This window comes from Xylocopa sonorina, chromosome 15 (assembly GCF_050948175.1).
Source record: "Xylocopa sonorina isolate GNS202 chromosome 15, iyXylSono1_principal, whole genome shotgun sequence".
Classification (NCBI taxonomy): domain Eukaryota; kingdom Metazoa; phylum Arthropoda; class Insecta; order Hymenoptera; family Apidae; genus Xylocopa; species Xylocopa sonorina.
In genome coordinates this window covers 2,086,769-2,109,731 of record NC_135207.1, presented here as the reverse complement: position 1 = coordinate 2,109,731, position 22,963 = coordinate 2,086,769, and the positions used below count along the sequence as shown (strand labels likewise).

At 32.3% G+C, this 22,963-nt stretch overlaps 1 protein-coding gene across 1 annotated transcript in view; it reads right to left on the bottom strand.

Moving 5' to 3' along the window:
- Nlg-5 (neuroligin 5) overlaps positions 1-22,963 on the bottom strand; it is a 68,544-nt gene that overhangs the window by 904 nt on the left and 44,677 nt on the right. The window contains exons 5-8 of the mRNA XM_076907205.1: positions 11,540-11,732; positions 9,938-10,382; positions 671-944; positions 38-184 (exon numbers count right to left, since the gene is read on the bottom strand). Coding sequence (XP_076763320.1) covers positions 38-184; positions 671-944; positions 9,938-10,382; positions 11,540-11,732 — 1,059 coding nt within the window. The remainder of the gene's footprint in view (positions 1-37; positions 185-670; positions 945-9,937; positions 10,383-11,539; positions 11,733-22,963) is intronic.

The following is a 22,963-nucleotide window of genomic DNA, read 5'->3' as shown; positions in this document are numbered from 1 at the left end:
ATTGTTTATGTACGAAAGAGAGTTTAAAAGGCTTCACCTGCATAAAAGTGGTCGCCTCTTTCTCGAAAATGATGATGTCTCATGGAAACATCGTCGTCCCCAGGTCGATGGAGTTGAGGAATCAGGTTCAGCCAGACCGCCATTTTGTGGCCACGGTAGTGGCTCTTCATCTTTGGTTTCATCGCTAAAAATCATCAATCAGTAACTGTTTTACTCACAGTAATTAATTTGTGAATATTGTATAAAGTAAAGAAGAGATGCAGAAAGGAAATGGTAGCGTAAGCATCTTTGGTTTCATTGTTACAAAGCATTAATTGGTAACTATTTTGCTCATAGTAATTAATTTGTGAATATTGTATAAAGTAAAGAAGAGGTGCAGAAAGGAAATGGTAGCGTAAGCATCTTTGGTTTCATAAAAGCTAAAAGGCATTAATGAGTAAGTGCTTTGCTCACAGTAATTAATTTGTAAATGTTATATAAAGTAAAGAAGAAGTGCAGAAAGGAAATGGTAACGTAAGCATCTTTGGTTTAATACCAAAGGAAGGTTTCATATCATGCGCTAAAAAAGTATTAATTGATAACTGCTTTATTCATAGTAATTAATTTGTGAATATTGTATAAAGTAAAGAAGAAATGCAGAAAGAAAATGGTAGCGTAGAAGTGGACTTACCAATAGTAAAATATTGTTGGGTGCCAGTTTCATATTGTTCCCACTTGAGACCGTGGTATCTCGTTTTTTCTTTCAATGTCCCGTAGTCCACTGATTCGATCTTGTGCGGTTCGTTCGGGTTGCCCGTCTTCGCGAAATTCGTGAAGAACGTGAGAACCGCCTCGGCGACGCCCTGATCCTGACGCGAATAGTTCCGTGGGAAGAAAGTTCCACCAGCCACTAGTGGCAGAGCGAAGATATACGGTATGTCCTCGCCACGAATGCTTCCCAGACGCTGGAACAAAATCATCTTATTTATCAAAAGGATAAGAACTGGATGATTGAAACTTGTTTGAAAATTAAAGCTTTGGAAAGTTAAAAAAGAATATATATATATATAATACTATTTAATACTATTTTAATTCTATTATAAAGTGTTGTAATTCTATTATAAAATTAATAGTATTTAATACTATTTTAATTCTATTATAGTATTAGTAATACCATTTAATACTATAATATTTTAACACTATTAATATTATAATATTTTAACATTATAAAATTATTATAACAGAATTTTAATACTATTTAGCATCGAATAACTTTAATACTTCAATTCTTACGCTTTCAATTAATCATGTAAATATTCTGATAATAAGCAATAGGTATTAAAGAAACTTTTAATGTTTAAACGAATATCACAGAATATTTACGCAACTAATTAAAAGTATAAGAATTGAAATATTAAGTTTATCCGATGCTAAATAGCATTAAATTCATATTAAATTGTCTTTGTCAGATTTATACAGGGTGATCGGTAACTGGTGATGCAATTGAAAGGGAGGTGATTCTACATGAAAAAATAAGTCGAAAATGTGGAATAACAATTTTTCATTTGAGGCATTGTTTTCGAGAAAGTCGGCTTTGAATTCACGTCACGTTAGAACAGATTTCACTGTAAATCGTTATCTCGATGGGACACGTAAATTATTAACATGTAATAAAATAGAATGTTTGAAACAAGGCTTGAAGTTTGTAACAAATTTGATTATTACAGAAACTGGTGAAAATGTTGGCCATTCTGCAAAAAACATAATTCTGCTTTTATTAAATTTCTATCTAATTAAATTTCTATGCGTTCTTTATACCCTATTATTAAATTTCTATCTAAATTTCTCATACAAAAATAAGTCGAATAAGAATGTAGAATAACAATTTTTCATTTGAGGCATTGTTGTCGACAAAATCGACTTTGAATTCACGTCTTGTTAGAACAAATTTCACTGCAAATCCTTATCTCGATGTTTGAAACAAGGTTTGAAGTTTGTAACAAATTTGACTATTACAGAAATTGCTAAAAATATTACCCATCCTACAAAAAACATAATTCTGCTCTTCTAACTAAATTTCTATCTAAATCTCTCATAAAAAAAGTAAGTCGAAAATATAGAATAACAATTTTTCATTTCAGGCTTTGTTTTCGAGAAAATCGACTTTGAATTTTCGTCGGGTATGGGTGCACTTGATCATGTCTTGTTACAACAGATTTCATTGTAAATCGTTATCTCGATGGGACACGTAAATTACGAACATGCAATGAAATAGAATATTTGAAACAAAGCTTGAAGTTTGTAACAAATTTGATTATTACAGAAATTGCTAGAAATATTGCCCATCCTGCAAAAAACATAATCCTGCTCTTCTAATTAAATTTCTATGCGTTCTTTATGCTCTAATTTATGCTCTAATGCTCTAATTAAATTTCTCATAACAATTTTACAGAATAACAATTTTTCATTTGAGGCATTGTTTTCGAGAAAATCGACTTTGAATTCACGTCTCGTTAGAACATTGCTGTGCGAAAAATATCGCGAGGCCCAAAATGACTGGATCGACGAACCAGCCGAGCGAACAACTGAACTTCGCGGGCTTCCAGGATTCCTGCTCTTCTAACTAAGTTTCTATCTAATTAAATTTCTATGCGTTCTTTATGCTCTAATTAAATTTCTCATAACAATTTTTCATTTGAGGCATTGTTTTCGAGAAAATCGACTTTGAGTTCACGTCTCGTTAGAACATTGCTGTGCGAAAAATATCGCGAGGCCCAAAATGACTGGATCGACCAATCACCCGAGCGAACAACTGAACTTCGCGGGCTTCCAGGATTCCTGCTCTTCTAACTAAGTTTCTATCTAATTAAATTTCTATGCGTTCTTTATGCTCTAATTAAATTTCTCATAACAATTTTTCATTTGAGGCATTGTTTTCGAGAAAATCGACTTTGAGTTCACGTCTCGTTAGAACATTGCTGTGCGAAAAATATCGCGAGGCCCAAAATGACTGGATCGACCAACCAGCCGAGCGAACAACTGAACTTCGCGGGCTTCCAAGATTCCTGCTCTTCTAACTAAGTTTCTATCTAATTAAATTTCTATGCGTTCTTTATGCTCTAATTAAATTTCTCATAACAATTTTTCATTTGAGGCATTGTTTTCGAGAAAATCGACTTTGAGTTCACGTCTCGTTAGAACATTGCTGTGCGAAAAATATCGCGAGGCCCAAAATGACTGGATCGACCAATCACCCGAGCGAACAACTGAACTTCGCGGGCTTCCAGGATTCCTGCTCTTCTAACTAAGTTTCTATCTAATTAAATTTCTATGCGTTCTTTATGCTCTAATTAAATTTCTCATAACAATTTTTCATTTGAGGCATTGTTTTCGAGAAAATCGACTTTGAGTTCACGTCTCGTTAGAACATTGCTGTGCGAAAAATATCGCGAGGCCCAAAATGACTGGATCGACCAATCACCCGAGCGAACAACTGAACTTCGCGGGCTTCCAGGATTCCTGCTCTTCTAACTAAGTTTCTATCTAATTAAATTTCTATGCGTTCTTTATGCTCTAATTAAATTTCTCATAACAATTTTACAGAATAACAATTTTTCATTTGAGGCATTGTTTTCGAGAAAATCGACTTTGAGTTCACGTCTCGTTAGAACATTGCTGTGCGAAAAATATCGCGAGGCCCAAAATGACTGGATCGACCAATCACCCGAGCGAACAACTGAACTTCGCGGGCTTCCAGGATTCCTGCTCTTCTAACTAAGTTTCTATCTAATTAAATTTCTATGCGTTCTTTATGCTCTAATTAAATTTCTCATAACAATTTTTCATTTGAGGCATTGTTTTCGAGAAAATCGACTTTGAATTCACGTCTCGTTAGAACATTGCTGTGCGAAAAATATCGCGAGGCCCAAAATGACTGGATCGACGAACCAGCCGAGCGAACAACTGAACTTCGCGGGCTTCCAGGATTCTATGGAGCAGTGCTAAGTTCCAGGAAGGCGTCGTCACGCTTAATTTAGCGTCCTCCCGCCAGGCTCTCGAGGCGTTTGATTAAATCAGTAGCTTCATCGTGAAATCATGGGCAGCGGTTAGCGGGGACACAGGCGTTGGAGAGAGAATTCCTGGCCAAGGAAGGAGGAAATCGATGCCAAGGAAACGGAAGATTGGAGAGGCAATCTGCGCGAGCCTCGAGCGCGTTCCTGCGATCAAATTAAGTGGAATCGAGCATCCCCTCCATCTTCCACCCTCTCTTCCCGCGCTTTTTTCTCTTCTCGCCGGGGAGAAAAAGTCTATTAAGAATAGCGCGAAGATTAAAGGTCCAATAAAAAGAAAATATCGTTCCTTCTTTCCTTTTGCATAAACAGGCTATTTGCGATTTAATGGCGCAGCTGAAGAAGGTGTCGGTTTACGCGGAAGAATAAGTCGAGGATATAAAAGAGTCGGTTGTTTATCTTCCAAGATCGTTTTTAAAGATAATCGAAACGTGGAGTGACACTTTTTTCTCATGTAAATCTTCGAAAAATAATACTGTGTCGTTAAATTAAATGAATTAAGTCTTCAATGTCGATTTATATTGCAATACGAGGGCACCAATTGCGTTATACTCATTTAGTAAGTATCTAAGTGTGCTAATTCGAATTCTGACACTCGAACATTTTCAAAATCAACATCTGAAATCACGCGATATTATTGTACGATTTTGTTTCAACTTTTCGTGTGAAGGAAGTCTCTTTAATTATAATTAAGAGCGTTACAATCATTTTTACTATTTCTATGTTTATTTTTATCGCCAAAACAGTTTGTTTGCAATATAAATAACTTCTGGTTCATTTCTCTACTTGTTAAAACATTTTATTGAATATACAAATCTTAATTTAATGCAATTAAAAGAATAAGAGAGAGAAATAATGGAACACCTATGAATTCTCTCGAGATTTCAAATTCCTTAAACCCACTGCAACAAACATGTTTGCGATAATCCATAGAATTCGTTTACCCGACTAGTTTGATGGTTTTAACCAACTTGCTTGTGTACCCGCGCAATTGTACACGCAAACTGGCCAGAATCCATGTTTTAAGAGCCAAAAAGGCGGCAACTTAAAGTTAACAAGTCCCAGCCGCGGGCCATAGCGAGTTAATAGCGATTTACCGCGTTTACTCGCCAACAGTGTGGCCAGCTGTGTACGCACAAGGCGAAATTTAATTAAACGGAGCTTGAATCGCACACATCCGCGAGACGCTCTCATAAGTCTCGATGTCACGGCTAATTCTTCTTAACTCGCAATCAACGCGTGCGAAATTAACGAGAAATATAACAAATATCAGTTGCTACCTTGAAACTGAATTCACTGGAGAACGAATAGAAAGAAATGGAGTATGTACACTATTACGCAACACAGTAAACTTGCAAGTGAAAATAACGATGGACGCAAATAAAAATTATACAAGGCGATCAGTAACTGGTGGTACAATTGAAAGGAGGGTAATTCTATGTGAAAAAATAAGTCGAAAATGTGGAATAACAATTTTTCATTTGAGGCTTTGTTTTCGAGAAGATCGACTTTGAATTCACGTCTTGTTAGAACAGATAGAATATTTGAAATAACGTTTGACGTTTCTAACAAATTTGATTATTACAGAAATTGCTGAAAATGTTGGCCATCCTGCTGAAAACATAATTCTGCTATTTTAATTAAATTTCTATCTAAGTTTTTCATAAAAAATAAGTCGACAATGTGGAATAGCAATTTTTCATTCGAGGCTTTGTTTTCGAGAAGATCGACTTTGAATTCACGTCTTGTTAGAACAGATAGAATGTTTGAAATAACGTTTGAAGTTTCTAACAAATTTGATTATTACAGAAATTGCTGAAAATGTTGGCCATCCTGCTGAAAACATAATTCTGCTCTTTTAATTAAATTTCTATCTAAGTTTTTCATAAAAAATAAGTCGAAAATGTGGAATAACAATTTTCCATTCGAGGCTTTGTTTTCGAGAAGATCGACTTTGAATTCACGTCTTGTTAGAACAGATAGAATGTTTGAAATAACGTTTGAAGTTTCTAACAAATTTGATTATTACAGAAATTGCTGAAAATGTTGGCCATCCTGCTGAAAACATAATTCTGCTCTTTTAATTAAATTTCTATCTAAGTTTTTCATAAAAAATAAGTCGAAAATGTAGAATAACAATTTTCCATTTATGGCTTTGTTTTGGAGAAAATCGACTTTGAATTTTCGTCAGGTATGGGTGCACTTGATCACGTTTCGTTAGAACTCATGTCTACGTTTGAAACGTTTGAAATTTGTAACAAATTTGATTATTACAGAAATTGCTAAAAAGATTACACATCCTGCAAGAAACATAAATCTGCTCTTCTAATTAGATTTTTGTGAACACTTTCTAAGGTATTCGGTTGTTTTGATGTACAAAAGTCTACAATAATCTTTTCTTTTAAGCACATATTTTTTGATCCTATAATAATATTAAATTATGGTTTTGACACCTGCAAATATTCATTGTATATATCTGTCAGTCGATTATTTTAATTAAGAAAAAACTTATTGAAATGCATTTTCCAGAAAATGAAACCTCGACAGATCGATTTGCCAGCCCAAAACGTCTCTAATATATGAGCTTTAAAAAATCGTTAGTGTCATTTTCAAACTCAAAAAACATACAAATATATAAATAATATACAATAAATATTTTTTGTTTGTATAATTACATTAATCAGATCAATATGCACGCATACATTTCTTGTTTGTATAATCAGATTAAATTCGTTCCACTTGTCGGATTGTACGTTTATCTGTACTACTTGCTCGGTCAAGCATTGAATTCGAACCGTGCACTGTCGTGCATTTCTTCTAAGTAGTGCAGGTCAACGTATGATCGAGCAAGTAGAATATTCGTCTGATTGATAACTCAAGTAGCAAAAGGTTAAACGAGAAAAAGATATCTCCGCACTGTGGTATCATTTATTGATCCACACACCCACAAAACTATAAACGAGACTCTGTTAATGCAAAAAAAAAAAAATAAATAAATTCAGATGCATACAATTTTAAAATTGCATATCGATATTTCTTTAATTTTTTACTCCGTTCAATATTACTTTAAAAATCTTAGAAGGTCATTAATATTTATATTTATGTTCTCTTTAAATGAACGAGATAAAACGGGAATGCAAATGTTTATTTATTAATCTACAGACCCACGAAACTATAAACGAGACTCTGTTAATGCAAAGAAAGAAAGAAATAAATTCAGATGCATACAATTTTAAAATTGCATATCGATATTTCTTTAATTTTTTACTCCGTTCAATATTACTTTAAAAATCTTAGAAGGTCATTAATATTTATATTTATGTTCTCTTTAAATGAACGAGATAAAACGGGAATGCAAATGTTTATTTATTAATCTACAGACCCACGAAACTATAAACGAGACTCTGTTAATGCAAAGAAAGAAAGAAATAAATTCAGATGCATACAATTTTAAAATTGCATATCGATATTTCTTTAAGTTTTAACTCCGTTCAATATAACTTTAAAAATCTTAGAAGGTCATTAATATTTATATTTATGTTCTCTTTAAATGAACGAGATAAAACGGGAATGCAAATGTTTATTTATTAATCTACAGACCCACGAAACTATAAACGAGACTCTGTTAATGCAAAGAAAGAAAGAAATAAATTCAGATGCATACAATTTTAAAATTGCATATCGATATTTCTTTAAGTTTTAACTCCGTTCAATATAACTTTAAAAATCTTAGAAGGTCATTAATATTTATATTTATGTTCTCTTTAAATGAACGAGATAAAACGGGAATGCAAATATTTATTTATTAATCCGCACACCCACAAAACTATAGAAAAGAATAAAACTATGAAAAAGAATAAACGAGACTCTGTTAATGCAAAGAAAGAAAGAAATAAATTCAGATGCATACAATTTTAAAATTGCATATCGATATTTCTTTAAGTTTTAACTCCGTTCAATATAACTTTAAAAATCTTAGAAGGTCATTAATATTTATATTTATGTTCTCTTTAAATGAACGAGATAAAACGGGAATGCAAATGTTTATTTATTAATCTACAGACCCACGAAACTATAAACGAGACTCTGTTAATGCAAAGAAAGAAAGAAATAAATTCAGATGCATACAATTTTAAAATTGCATATCGATATTTCTTTAAGTTTTAACTCCGTTCAATATAACTTTAAAAATCTTAGAAGGTCATTAATATTTATATTTATGTTCTCTTTAAATGAACGAGATAAAACGGGAATGCAAATATTTATTTATTAATCCGCACACCCACAAAACTATAGAAAAGAATAAAACTATGAAAAAGAATAAACGAGACTCTGTTAATGCAAAGAAAAAAATAAATAAATTCAGATGCATACAATTTTAAAATTGCATATCGATATTTCTTTAATTTTTTACTTCGTTCGAGATAACTTTAAAAATCTTAGAAGCTCATTAATATTTATATTTTATACTCTCTTTAAATGAACGAGATAAAACGGGAATGCAAATGTTTAAACTCCTTGGTACTTCTTTGGACGATTATACACCGCCAAAAATAACGAAGACACTTCAGCAGCTGGGTCTCTCTCTCTACACATATAATTTTATGGAAAATTAACTTGGACCTAAGCCGCCACTCTCTCCAGCGCGTTCCACTTTTAGTCGAGTCGAAAGCCTGTATGCTAAAACTGCCATACTGCCTGGTATTCCTGTTGCTGGCTAAAGAGTAGCTGGGTAGCAGTGTGTACTTAAGAAATTTCACGAAGAATCAAAGAACTTACGAATAAACGTCGACGAAATAAAAGGAAAAAGGGTCAGGTTCCTCTCGCGAGGAATAAGTTTACGACGAAAGTGGTTCAAAGGGTTACACGCTTCACCGTCGACGTTTTATGCGGGCATTTCGAAACGTGGTGTCAAAGAACACAGCTTTTTTAGAGTTACTTTCGACGTTCGCTGCATTTGCTCCTGTATCTATGCGAGGACGAGCGATTCGAAGCTGTAAATTGTAAGTAACGAGGGTTTATTGTCCTTGAAATACCAGATAAATGGAAGCTCACCTTTTTATGTATTTCTGGGGTTGTTATTTACATTCCTAGCAACTTCACTTGTTTTATATTTTCCTTTTATACCTTCCATCGCGAATAATTTAGTTCTGATTACATATTTTCTGTATCAACTGATCCTACATCAAATTTAATTCAAATATTTCTGATTTCTGTACTACAAATAATAATTTACTTTCTTTTTAGTTAGATACTCGAACGGTTGGTTGATTCATCCGTCCTTATTCACATTCCAAGCAACTTCACTTGTTTTATATTTTCCTTTTATACCCTCCTTCGCGAATAATTTAGTTCTGATTGCATATTTTCTATATCAACTGATCCTACATCAAATTTAATTCAAATATTTCTGATTTCTGTATTACAAATAATAATTTACTTTCTTTTTAGTTACATACTCGAACAGTTGGTTGATTCATCCATCCTCAACATCATCCACAATTTGCACTTAGTTCATCAGCAACAATCACAGCATGTTCATCGAGTTTTCAAGAAAGAACGTACCTCAAATTCCCTTCTAAAGACCCTTTCTTTCTTCTAAAGACTACATAAATTCACCTCAAACGCGCAATTTGCACTTGGTTCACCAGCAATAATCACAGCGTGTTCATCGAATTTTCAAGAAAGAACGTACCTCAAATTCTCTTCTAAAGACCCTTTCTTTCTTCTAAAGACTACATAAATTCACCTCAAACGCACAATTTGCACTCAGTTCCTCAACAATAATCACAGCGTGTTCATCGAATTTTCAAGAAAGAACGTACCTCAAATTCTCTTCCAAAGACCCTTTCTTTCTCCTAAAAACTGTACATAAATTCGCCACGTACCTGCATATTGCCGCCATCTTTCGTCTGGTGGCTGAAGTGATAGAAGTAAGTTTTCGCGCCTCTTCTTGCGTGATAAAATGCGATCCTCATGAGGGGCGCCACAGTGTGCCCATCGCTTAGAGCCTCCATCGTCGAGTCTCTTATGATAATAGGATGAAGGACAGGCTTGTCCCAGTCCGTGTACTCGTTTCTCACTGCAGAGAATATCTCGTTCAAGTGATAAACGTACGCGTTCCTGATGAACGTCCGCAGAATTCTGTTTCGATGGTCCTCCTCGAAGCCGTACTGGATGTCGTTCTCGTTGAAGTCGAGATTCGACTCTGTGGTGGACACACCTAATATCAGAGGCACCTTGATGAACGTGTCGCTGACCCGTTCCATGTCCAGCCCTGGATCAGGATTGTTTTGGTCCACTGGCAATCCAGGTCCGATCCGTGGCACGAATCTGAAGCAAAATGCATTCGTATGGTTCGTCGTTAATTCCGTTTAACCCATTCGTTGCCAAGTCTAGATTATGCGAAGCTATTTCCATTGGCATTTATATCTGGTGTGGTATTATTTACCAAAGTTCTGTAATTTCTTGGTAAAAGTATATGATAAGTGTCTTGTTTCTGCGTTGTGTAAAGTGTTTATTGGCGATAATTGAGGATATAGGAAATAAATTGGATTTTTGAAGTGCACGATATTTTCAGAATTCGTTCTAAATAGCCAAATTAATATCTAAGTATGCTGATTATACTTTCAATTAATTTTCTAAAATCATTGATCCCTTTCTTTAGTTACTAATGGTGCATATCAATAAAAACTTAAGAAAATGTCTCTGCTTTCATAAAATGCATAGAATTTATATAAGCGTGTGGAATATTTTCAGAACATGTTCCAAGTAATCTACGTGTGCTAATCATATCCTTAATTAATTTTTTAAAATCGTTGATCCTTTTCTTCAGTTACTAATGGTGTATATCAATAAATACTTAAGAAAATGTCTCTGCTTTCATAAAATGCATAGAATTTATATAAACGTGTGGAATATTTTCAGAACATGTTCCAAGTAATCTACGTGTGCTAATCATATCCTTAATTAATTTTTTAAAATCGTTGACCCTTTTCTTCAGTTACTAATGATGCATATCAATAAAAACTTAAGAAAATGTCTCTGCTTTCATAAAATGCATAGAATTTATCTAAGCGTGTGGAATATTTTCAGAACATGTTCCAAGTAATCTACTTGTGCTGATTATATCCTCAATTAATTTTTTAAAATCGTTGATCCTTTTCTTCAGTTACTAATGATGCATATCAATAAAAACTTAAGAAAACGTCTCTGCCTTCATAAAATGCATAGAATTTATCTAAGCGTGTGGAATATTTCGCTTATCGCGAGTATTTAAGGTGTCTTAGCTATACAGGAAATTACATTCGAATTTTCAGGTGTCCATTTTCTTCTTTCCTTCGATCTTTCCGCGAAGACAGCAATAATATCGACGTGTTCTCGTTCTTCGTGTGTAACCTAACGAGGAACTTTTACATCGAGTTTACGACGAGTCATTCACGAACGTAAGGTCAGCCTCGAATCAAGATCGTAAAGAGTTACTGTCTTACCGGATTTCCGGTAGTTCAACGGCCATCAGCTCCCTGAGAGGAACACCGCGTAGACAGTCCGCGATATCTTCGTCATTCTCCGTCGAACATCTTATTTGCTCTGCTACTTTCAACCGCAGGTCATTGGGATCGTGAACAGACGCCCACGGACTTAAAGCGGAGCCGCTCGACAACACCACGCGATGAAACAGACCTGCAATCATCGTTAAACGTCGTTAATGAACCTCGTTACTCTTCACACGGGAGGCGTCGACAATTTGAGGATAATTTATGCATTTTCAGAACGCGTAAATCGTAAGGAATCGACAATTGGAGGGTAAATTGTGCATTTTCAGAACGCGTAAATCGTAAGGAATCGACAATTGGAAGGTAATTTATGCATTTTTGGAATGCGTAAATTGTAAGGAATCGACAATTGGAGGGTAATTTATGCATTTTTGGAATACGTAAATCGTAAGGAATCATCGATGTATGTATATTTTTGATATTTCAAGGTTCTTTGACATTGTAGCGACTAGCAGTAAGGCACAATAGAAGGCCTTAGAAGGTTTATGATATGCGCAGCAATCAAGTCATTTTTGTGGAACCAATTTAAGCTTTTAATATTTTCCAGGTATGCGATAAATTAACTTTCTTCAACGACCTCGATGGCACATGCAAAAGCCATAAACCTTCTCTAAGAAGAGTCGAAAAACGGTAATGATTGGTTTTTAGTGAAGACGTTGAAGAACCAATCGAAAGGCGCGAAAAACATGTCGCGTCGACGAAGTAGGGAGACTATAGACAGAACAGCAGTTTCCTTGGAGAATCCCTCGACATAACATCAAATAAAAGATCTTACAACGGACTTCTTAACTTTGCACACTGTCACAACGCGATTATTTAACTAATTCCAATCGTAAAAATTTCATAAAATCGCTAACGATGCACCTGATAAAAATAAACAATTGTTCTTAGAGCCTGAAAAACGAAAAAAAAACAGAATTAGCACGAAAAAGGCTGCTACAAAAATCATTATTTGAAATAATAATACTTTTACCAATTTATAAACTTTACAAATACTTGTAAAATTATACAAATTCAATTGCGTTTATAAGAATTGCATAACAGAAGAAAACTTTACAAAATACTCGCCAAACAACGTTACCTTTAACTAATTCCAATCGTAAAAATTTCATAAAACCTCGAACGATGCACCTGATCAAAATAAACAATTGTTCTTAGAGCCTGAAAAAAGAAAAAAACAACAGAATTGGCACGAAAAAGGCTGTTACAAAAATCGTTATTTGAAATAATAATATTTTTACCAATTTATAAACTTCACGAATACTTATAAAATTGTACAAATTCAATTATGTTTATAGAAATTGTAAAACAGAAGAATATCCTGAACACAAAGAAATAAATTCCTAGTCTTAGGAACCCTTCAACATCATCGTTCATAAAGAATTTTTAGATAATTAATAATAATAAATTATTCGTGATATTGATTTCTGAAACACTGACAACGTATTGTATATCGATTACTTTAATTTTGCAGTAAGAGTTGAATTTTTAAAGTTATGTTTTCAGAGTACTTATATTTATGTTTGGGCTATGTCTGATTAAGGGTAGTTGTAACTACTTAAGGATCAAGCAAATTTATTATTTAGCTTTTTACTGTGTATTATTTTATATAATACACATAAATATTAATACATAATATTTACTTCTTCTTCGTTTCACTGCTTATATTTATGTAAGAATTTTTTTCGATATGCAATTATCGTATTGGGTTCTGCAATAAGTACCAAAAATCAAAAGCTACAATTATCCAAATCTTTTTGTCAAAAGTTCAATGCACATATATTACTGCTTATATTTATAAAGTAAGTATTCTTTTCGATATGCAATTATCGTATTGGATCTTACAATAAGTACCAAAAATCAAAAGCTACAATTATCCAAATCTTATTGTCAAAAGTTCAATGTACATATATTATTGCATTATTGCAATTATCCAAATTTTCTTATCAAAAGTTCAATGCACATATATTACTGGTTATATTTATATAGTAAGTATTCTTTTCGATATGCAATTATCGTATTGGATCCTACAATAAGTACCAAAAATCAAAAGCTACAATTATCCAAATCTTTTTGTCAAAAGTTTAATGCACATATATTATTGCATTATTGCAATTATCCAAATTTTCTTATCAAAAGTTCAATGCACATATATTACTCTGTTTATATTTATATAGTAAGTATTCTTTTCGCTATGCAATTATCGTATTGGGTTCTACAATAAGTACCAAAAATCAAAAGCTACAATTATCCAAATCTTTTTGTCAAAAGTTTAGTGCACATATATTATTGCATTATTGCAATTATCAAAAGTTCAATGCACATATATTATTGCTTATATTTATATAGTAAATATTCTTTTCGCTATGCAATTATCGTATTGGATCCTACAATAAGTACCAAAAATCAAGAGCTACAATTATCAAAATTTTCTCATCAATAGTTCAATGCACATATATTATTTAATCAGTCTAACAAGCATCATATCTTCATCTAAATTAAATATTAACTACTTTATAGGGCAATCACGGCAAATTACAGTGAAAATAGGAAGAGACCACGTTCCCCTCGATCGTCTTAAGCGCCATGTTCTACTACTTTGGCGAAAGAACGTATTAAAGTAACAGCGAAGGTGGGGGCTGGATATATCAAAGTTATTACAACGTCAACACCGGGAAGTCGTTATCCAAGGTATCTCAAACAGATTTACGACGACAATAAACGACATTCAAGGAAAGTGAGACGGCAGGCAGCCTAGAATTATGGCTCGAACACAGGTCGAACGCATAATCCAGCTATAGCCGATGTAACCTCAATTTACTGTGGTTTTTACCACACCAGTATCTCTCGTAAAAACATTTCATCCTCGCGTTAACGAGTTATTAATTTTAAATCGCAATTTTTATCAAAACGCGTTGTTGTCAAACAAAAAAGACGGTTGACGCGTGACTTTTTCACTTGCATTTTTTATTTCTCACAATTTTTTCTTTCAATTACGATTTGTTGTTATCGCACGATTAAGTTGTTGGATGTAAATAACGCGTTGTTATCAAACAAAAAAGACGGTTGACGAGTGACTTTTTCACTTTGTTTTTGTTAACATTGCTTTTGATTTTAGGAATCTTTTGGATATGATAAGTGCCTCGTTTATGCGGGATAAGGTTGTTGGGGAGCTGTGGTGTTTAGGTTTGTTAAGATGGTATTTGATGTTGTGGATTTTGTGAGTGGTGTTACGATTATTTTTGTTAACATTTTTGTTAACGTTTTTGTTAACATTGCTTTTGATTTTAGGAATCTTTTGGATATGATAAGTGCCTCGTTTATGTGGGATAAGGTTGTTGGGGAGCTGTGGTGTTTAGGTTTGTTAAGATGGTATTTGATTTTGTGGATTTTGTGAGTGGTGTTACGATTATTTGTTTTTGTTAACATTGCTTTTGATTTTAGGAATCTTTTGGATATGATAAATGTCTTGTTTATGCATTGTGTAAGGTGTTTATTGGGTACAATTGGGGATGTATGGGATAAATTGGATTTTTAAAGTGCACTATATTTTCAGAATTCGTTCTAAATAGCCAAATTAATATCTACCTGTACTGATTATACTTTCAATTCACTTTTTTAAGTTGTTGGTACTTTTCTTCAGTTACTACTGGTGCTAGTTACTAGTAAAAACATTTCGTCCTCGCGATAACGAGTTATTAATTTTAAATCGCAATTTTTATCAAAACGCGTTGTTGTCAAACAAAAATGATGGTTGACGAGTGACTTTCTCACTTGCATTTTTTATTTTTCACAATTCTTTCTTTCAACTACGATTTGTTGTTATCGCACGGTTAGGTTGTTGCACGCAAATAACGCGTTGTTATTAAACAAAAAAGACGTTTGACGAGTGACTTTTTCACTTGCATTTTTTATTTCTCACAATTCTTTCTTTCAATTACGATTTGTTGTTATCGCACGGTTAGGTTGTTGTACGCAAATAACGCGTTGTTATCAAACAAAAAAGACGTTTGACGAGTGACTTTTTCACTTGCATTTTTTATTTCTCACAATTCTTTCTTTCAATTACAATTTGTTGTTATCGCACGATTAAGTTGTTGGATGTAAATAACGCGTTGTTATCAAACAAAAAAGATGGTTGGCGAGTGACTTTTTCACTTGCATTCTTTATTTCTCACAATTCTTTCTTCCAATTACGATTTGTTGTTATCGCACGGTTAGGTTGTTACACGCAAATAACGCGTTGTTATCAAACAAAAAAGACGTTTGACGAGTGACTTTTTCACTTGTATTTTTTATTTCTCACAATTCTTTCTTTCAATTACGATTTGTTGTTATCGCACAGTTAGGTTGTTGCACGCAAATAACGCGTTGTTATCAAACAAAAAAGACGTTTGACGAGTGACTTTTTCACTTGCATTTTTTATTTCTCACAATTTTTTCTTTCAATTACAATTTCTTGTTATCGCACGGTTAGGTCGTTGAACGTAAATACTTTGTCATCGTTTGTTGCGATATCTATCATTCGTCCACTAGATGCATCGATTTTAACTTACCAGTCTCCATTGTTCCCTATTGTCCCGTTCACAATTAAATACAAATTGCTACCTGTTCATCCGACTATATCTCTACTCGTATTTCAATATCCGTTTTAATAATCAAACAAGTAACAATATCGAGGGATACACAATGTAGGGGCGGAATAAAAGGGACATTTTTGTTTCAGGCCAGAAATGAAAGGAACAAAGACCACTCTACCGCTAATTGATAATATTCGACAGATTACCCTATCTGGCTTTAACTGTACGCATTTTTATCAGCCTCCCTCTGTACGTGTATTTTATTTATATTTCTGTACGTGTATTTCTCGTTTTTTAAAAACCCTCTCGTAAATTGGTTGTATTAAATGGAACACGTCGATGTTTATGAACAAGCTTTACTTTTGAAAAATTATTCATTGGTTAATATAAATATTGTAGGATGCAGGAGAATGTTTTTGAGAAAATAGCTGAGAACTTGTGGAGAATTTTCTGTGGCTTGTAAATACAAATATGTGTTGGTGTGCGTAATAACAAATCATGCAAATCAAAATATGAAAAATCAGGGTAAACATTTGGTTTATATTTCTGTACGTGTATTTTTCGCTTTTTAAAAACTCTCGTAAATTGGTTGTATTAAATGGAACACGTCGATGTTTATGAACAAGCTTTACTTTTGAAAAATTATTCATTGGTTAATATAAATATTGTAGGATGCAGGAGAATGTTTTTGAGAAAATAGCTGAGAACTTTTCGAGAATTTTCTGTGGCTTGTAAATACAAATACGTGTTGGTGTGCGTAATAACAAATCATGCAAATTAAAATATGAAAAATCAGGGTAAACATTTGGTTTATATTTCTGTATGTGTATTTTTCGCTTTTTAAAAACTCTCGTAAATTGGTTGTATTAAATGAAACACGTCGATGTTTATGAACAAGCTTTCCTTTTGAAGAATTATTCATTGGTTAATATAAATACTGTAGATTGCAGGAGTTTAGTGGAATGTTTTTGAGAAAATAGCTGAGAACTTTTGGAGAATTTTCTGTGGCTTTTAAATACAAATATGTGTTGGTTTGCGTAATAATAAATTATATATGATAAATTAGGGTAAACATTTGGATGCTCGATGCGATTTTGATTACACGTTTATGTTACGATACGAGGATTACAAAACAGTAAAAAAAATAAAAATTTAAAAGATAAAAATATTTTTAGCACGTTATTAAACTCGTTTTTATGCTTACAATACTTTATTATTGCAAACATATTTGTAGAGAAATTTGTGTTTATTTTGCATATCCATTTAAAAAGTAAAAAAATATAAGATCAAGATAAAAAAATTTTCAGCACTTTGTTAAACTTGTTTTTATTCTTAGAATACTTTATTATTGTAAACATATTTATAGAGAAATTTGTGTTTATTTTGCATATCCATTTAAAAAGTAAAAAAATATAAGATCAAGATAAAAAAATTTCAGCACTTTATTAAACTCGTTTTTATGCTTACAATACTTTATTATTGTAAACATATTTATAGAGAAATTTGTTTTATCTTGCATATCCATTTAAAAAGTAAAAAAATATAAGATCAAGATAAAAAAAATTTCAGCACTTTATTAAATTCGTTTTTATGCTTACAATACTTTATTATTGCGAACGTATTTATAGAGAAATTTGTGTTTAACTTACATATTCATTTAAAAAGTAAAAAATATAAGATCAAGATAGAAAAATTTTCAGTACTTTGGTAAACTCATTTTTATTACAATACTTTGTTATTGCAAATCTATTTGTAAATTTATGTTTAACTTGCATATCCATTTAAAAAGTAAAAAATATAAGGTCAGTATAAAAAAATGTTCAATGCTTCGTTAAACTCGTCTTTATCTTTACAATACTTTGGGTATTATAAACGTATTTATAGAGAAATTTGTGTTTAACTTGCATATCCATTTAAAAAGTAAAAAATATAAGGTCAAGATAGAAAAATTTTCAATGCTTTGTTAAACTCGTCTTTATCTTTACAATACTTTGGGTGTTATAAACGTCTTTATAGAGAAATTTGTGTTTAACTTTTGCATATCCATTTAAAAAGTAAGAAATATAAGGTCAAGATAAAAAAATGTTCAGTACTTTGTTAAACTAGTTTTTATTCTCAGAATAATTTACTATTGCGAACGTATTTATAGAGAAATTTATGTTTAATTTTCATATCCATTTAAAAAGTAAAAAATAATCCAACATTTCGATATCAAAAAACAATAGTCGTGCTTGAAAGTGCATGTGAATTTACTTAATAATGCAGTTACTTAGCGTCTGCATGAATGTTATTAGAAAATGAAAAAAAGTGATCATCGTAAACAAATTTTCCATATTTCAGATATTTTTAATGCGCTTTTTGATAGTTCTCTCTTTGATCCCACCTTTCTCATATAAAAATACTGTTTCGATACAACAGAACGGCTCTGTTCTATTGTTTATCTCTCATTAATTTATTTGAAAAATATCAGCACGACTGAAATAAAGGCCATGGAGTGCGAAACGTTGCATGATATTTGAAATATTTCTTGAAAAAAAGGGAATAACTCGCTCGCGAAACAATATACGTCGAATAATAAAAAAATAAGCTATTAAACAGGCAGCGAAAAACAAAATTAACGTGGAACAGGGGAATTTGACAATAGAATACGACTCGCGCGAAATTTACGCTACTGTTATATAAATATAACAAATAACCCAGAATTAAACAACGCGATAGAAGAGCAGAATTTTATTTTCAGCAGGATGGCCAACATTTTCATCAATTTCTGTAATAATAAAATTCATTACAAACTTCAAACCTTTACGTTACATTTACAGTGAAATCCGTTCTAACAAGACATAAATTCAAAGTCGATTTTCTCGAAAACGATGCCTCAAATGAAAAATTGTTATTCTACATATTCGACTTACTTTTTATGAGAAATTTATATAGAAATTTAATTAGAAGAACAGAATTATGCTTTTTGCAGAATGGCCAACATTTTCATCAATTTCTGTAATAATAAAATTTATTACAAACTTCAAACCTTGTTTCAAACATCGAGATAACGATTTACAGTGAAATCTGTTCTAACAAGACGTGAATTCAAAGTCGATTTTCTCGAAAACGAAGTCTCAAATAAAAAATTGTTATTCTACATTTTCGACTTACTTTTTATGAGAAATTTATATAGAAATTTAATTAGAAGAACAGAATTATGCTTTTTGCAGAATGGCCAACATTTTCATCAATTTCTGTAATAATAAAATTTATTACAAACTTCAAACCTTGTTTCAAACATCGAGATAACGATTTACAGTGAAATCTGTTCTAACAAGACGTGAATTCAAAGTCGATTTTCTCGAAAACGAAGCCTCAAATGAAAAATTGTTATTCTACATATTCGACTTACTTTTTATGAGAAATTTATATAGAAATTTAATTAGAAGAACAGAATTATGCTTTTTGCAGAATGGCCAACATTTTCATCAATTTCTATTCTATAGATATTCTAATTCTATAATATTATTATATTTCTAATAATAAAATTCATTACAAACTTCAAAACTTTACGTTACATTTACAGTGAAATCCGTTCTAACAAGACATAAATTCAAAGTCGATTTTCTCGAAAACGGAGCCTGAAATGAAAAATTGTTATTCTACATTTTCGACTTATTTTTTCACATAGAATCACTACCCTTTTCTGTTACACCATCAGTTACCGATCACCCTGTATACAGCGCAGCGAAACGAGGAACGTTTCCAGTCGCGTGTTCAGAGAAACAGAGGGCGGCTAGAAAGGGATAAAATAAACAGACAGGACGCGGATGAGAGTTGCCCGCGAATGCTCGCGGCTATACGAACAGGATCCGTGCCATTTCCAGGCCGCTTCCGTTTGTGCCTGTCCCGGAAACGCAACCGAACCGTCCGCGTCTTCGACCCCTTCGTTCAGAGTCCGGTTAACGCGCTGCCTCCGTTTCTCAGACAACAGGAAACGGAGAGAATAATTTCTCGCAGTTCTTTGGCCTGTACAGCGGTTCCTCTGCTTTTCTTCCTTCTTTTCCGGTTCCGTTTGGTTCTGGCTTTGGTGTGCTCGCAACCAGAAAGTTACGATTAACTTATTTGCGAAGGTGTCGCTTCTGCAATGGCTTCGACTGCCGCCATAGATTGTGCAGAGTTTAGTTGGGCACAGATTACTATTGTACTTAAGCTTTTGCACTCCTTTGTCGAGTGTGGTTCGAATTTGGTAAATAAAAAGGAAGCAAATGTAAGTTCTATAAATATAAATTATAGCAAAGTTTGGAAGGTAATTTAATAAACATATTTTTACATTATAAACAAAATTGTTGACAAGTAACAGTCGAATAAAAGAGCTGAAATAATAAGGTTGAAATAAAATAATGAAACACTGAAAATAGTAGGCAGTTGTTGGCAATAAAATTGAAAAACAATTCGAAGTGCAAAGGGTAAAGGCAATGGCTTCGACTGCTGCAGTAGATTGTGCAGAGTTTAGTTGGGCACAGATTACTATTGTACTTAAGCTTTTGCACTCCTCTGTCGAGTGTGACTCGAACTTAGTAAATAAAAAAGAAAGCAAATGTAAGTTTTATAAATATAAATTGCCGCAAAGTTTGGGAGGTATGTTTAAGAAACATATTTTTACATTATAAACAAAATTGTTGGCAAGCAACAGTCGAATAAAAGGGTTGAAATAAAATAAAGAGAGCTAAGTTAAGAGAGTTGTAATAATGGTAAAGGCAATGGCTTCGACTGCTGCAGTAGATTGTGCAGAGTTTATTATGGCACAGATTACTATTGTACTTAAGCTTTTGCAATCCTTTGTCGAGTGTGGTTCGAATTTGGTAAATAAAAAAGAAGCAAATGTAAGTTCTATAAATATAAATTACAACTAAGTTTGGGAGGTATATTTAAAATGGCTTCTCTAATATCTTAATTGGCAGATTACTATTGTACTTAAGCTTTTGCACTCCTTTGTCGAGTGTGGTTCGAATTTGGTAAATAAAAAAGAAGCAAATGTATAACTTAATAAATAAAAAAAAAGCAAATGTAAGTTCTATAAATATAAATTATAGCAAAGTTTGGAAGGTAATTTAATAAACATATTTTTACATTATAAACAAAATTGTTGACAAGTAACAGTCGAATAAAAGAGCTGAAATAATAGGGTTGAAATAAAATAATGAAACACTGAAAATAGTAGGCAGTTGTTGGCAATAAAATTGAAAAACAATTCGAAGTGCAAAAGGTAAAGGCAATGGCTTCGACTGCAGCAGTAGATTGTGCAGAGTTTAGTCAGACACTATTAGGCTCAGATTACTATTACACTTAAGCTTTTGCACTCCTTTGCTCGTGCGTGGCTCGAACTTAATAAATAAAAAAAGAAAGCAAATGTAAGTTCTATAAATATAAATTACAACTAAATTTGGGACGTATATTTAATTAGCATATTTTTACATTAGAAACAAAATTGTTGGCAAGCAACAGTCGAATAAAAGGGTTGAAATAAAATAAAGAGAGCTAAGTTAAGAGAGTTGTAATAAGGGTAAAGGCAATGGCTTCGATTGCTGCAGTAGATCGTGCAGAGTTTAGTCAGACACAGATTACTATTATACTTAAACTTTTGCACTCCTTTGTCGAGTGTGGTTCGAATTTAGTAAATAAAAAAAAGCAAAAGTAAGTTCTATAAATATAAATTATAGCAAAGTTTTGGAGGTATATTTAATAAACATATTTTTACATTATAAACAAAATTGTTGGCAAGTAACAGTCGAATAAAAGAGTTGAAATAAAATAATGAAACACTGAAAATAGTAGGCAGTTGTTGGCAATAAAATTGAAAAACAATTGAAAGTGCAAAGGGTAAAAGCAATGGCTTCGACTGCTACAATAGATTGTGCAGAGTTTAGTCAGACACAGATTACTATTATACTTAAATTTTTGCACTCCTTTCTCGAGTGTGGCTTGAACTTAATAAATAAAAGAAGAAGGAAATGTAAGTTCTATAAATTAATATAAATTACAACTAAGTTTGGGAGGTATATTTAATAATCATATTTTTATATTATAAACAAAATTGTTGACAAGTAACAGTCGAATAAAAGAGTTGAAATAAAAGAGTTGAAATAAAATAATGAAAAACTGAAAATAAGTAGCAGTTGTTGGCAATAAAATTGGAAAATAATTCAGAGTGCAAAGGGTAAGGGTTTGATTTTTATTTTCAATAATTGCCTGTTGTTACTAAAAAATAAACATTTTTACATTATGAACAAAATTGTTGACAAGTAACAGTCCAATAAACGAGTCGAAATAAAATAAAGAAAGCTGAAATAAGAGAGTTGAAATAAAATAATGAAACACTGAAAATAGTAGACAGTTGTTGACAATAAAATTGAAAAACAATTCGAAGTGCAAAGGGTAAAGGCTTGATTTTTGAATTTTAAATAATTGCGTGTTGTTACTAAAAAATAAAATATTGTTTATAAAAGTAGGGAGGTAATATAATATTTGACGTAATTCGTACCATGCACCAATACGTTATCCATTGCAAATAAAAAAATAAGCGACGTTATTGGTCACAAGCTGAATTTCTAACAGATAAATGATTTTACCAAATTATGAAATTTGTAATACAGAGACATATTAATTCAAATAGTAATATACACTGATTTACATTTGCGTTTATATTATTTGCGCACGTATTAAATATATTTAATTTGCATTTAATCAATATTGAATATTTGTATTTAATTTCGTCCTGTGAATATTAAATGTT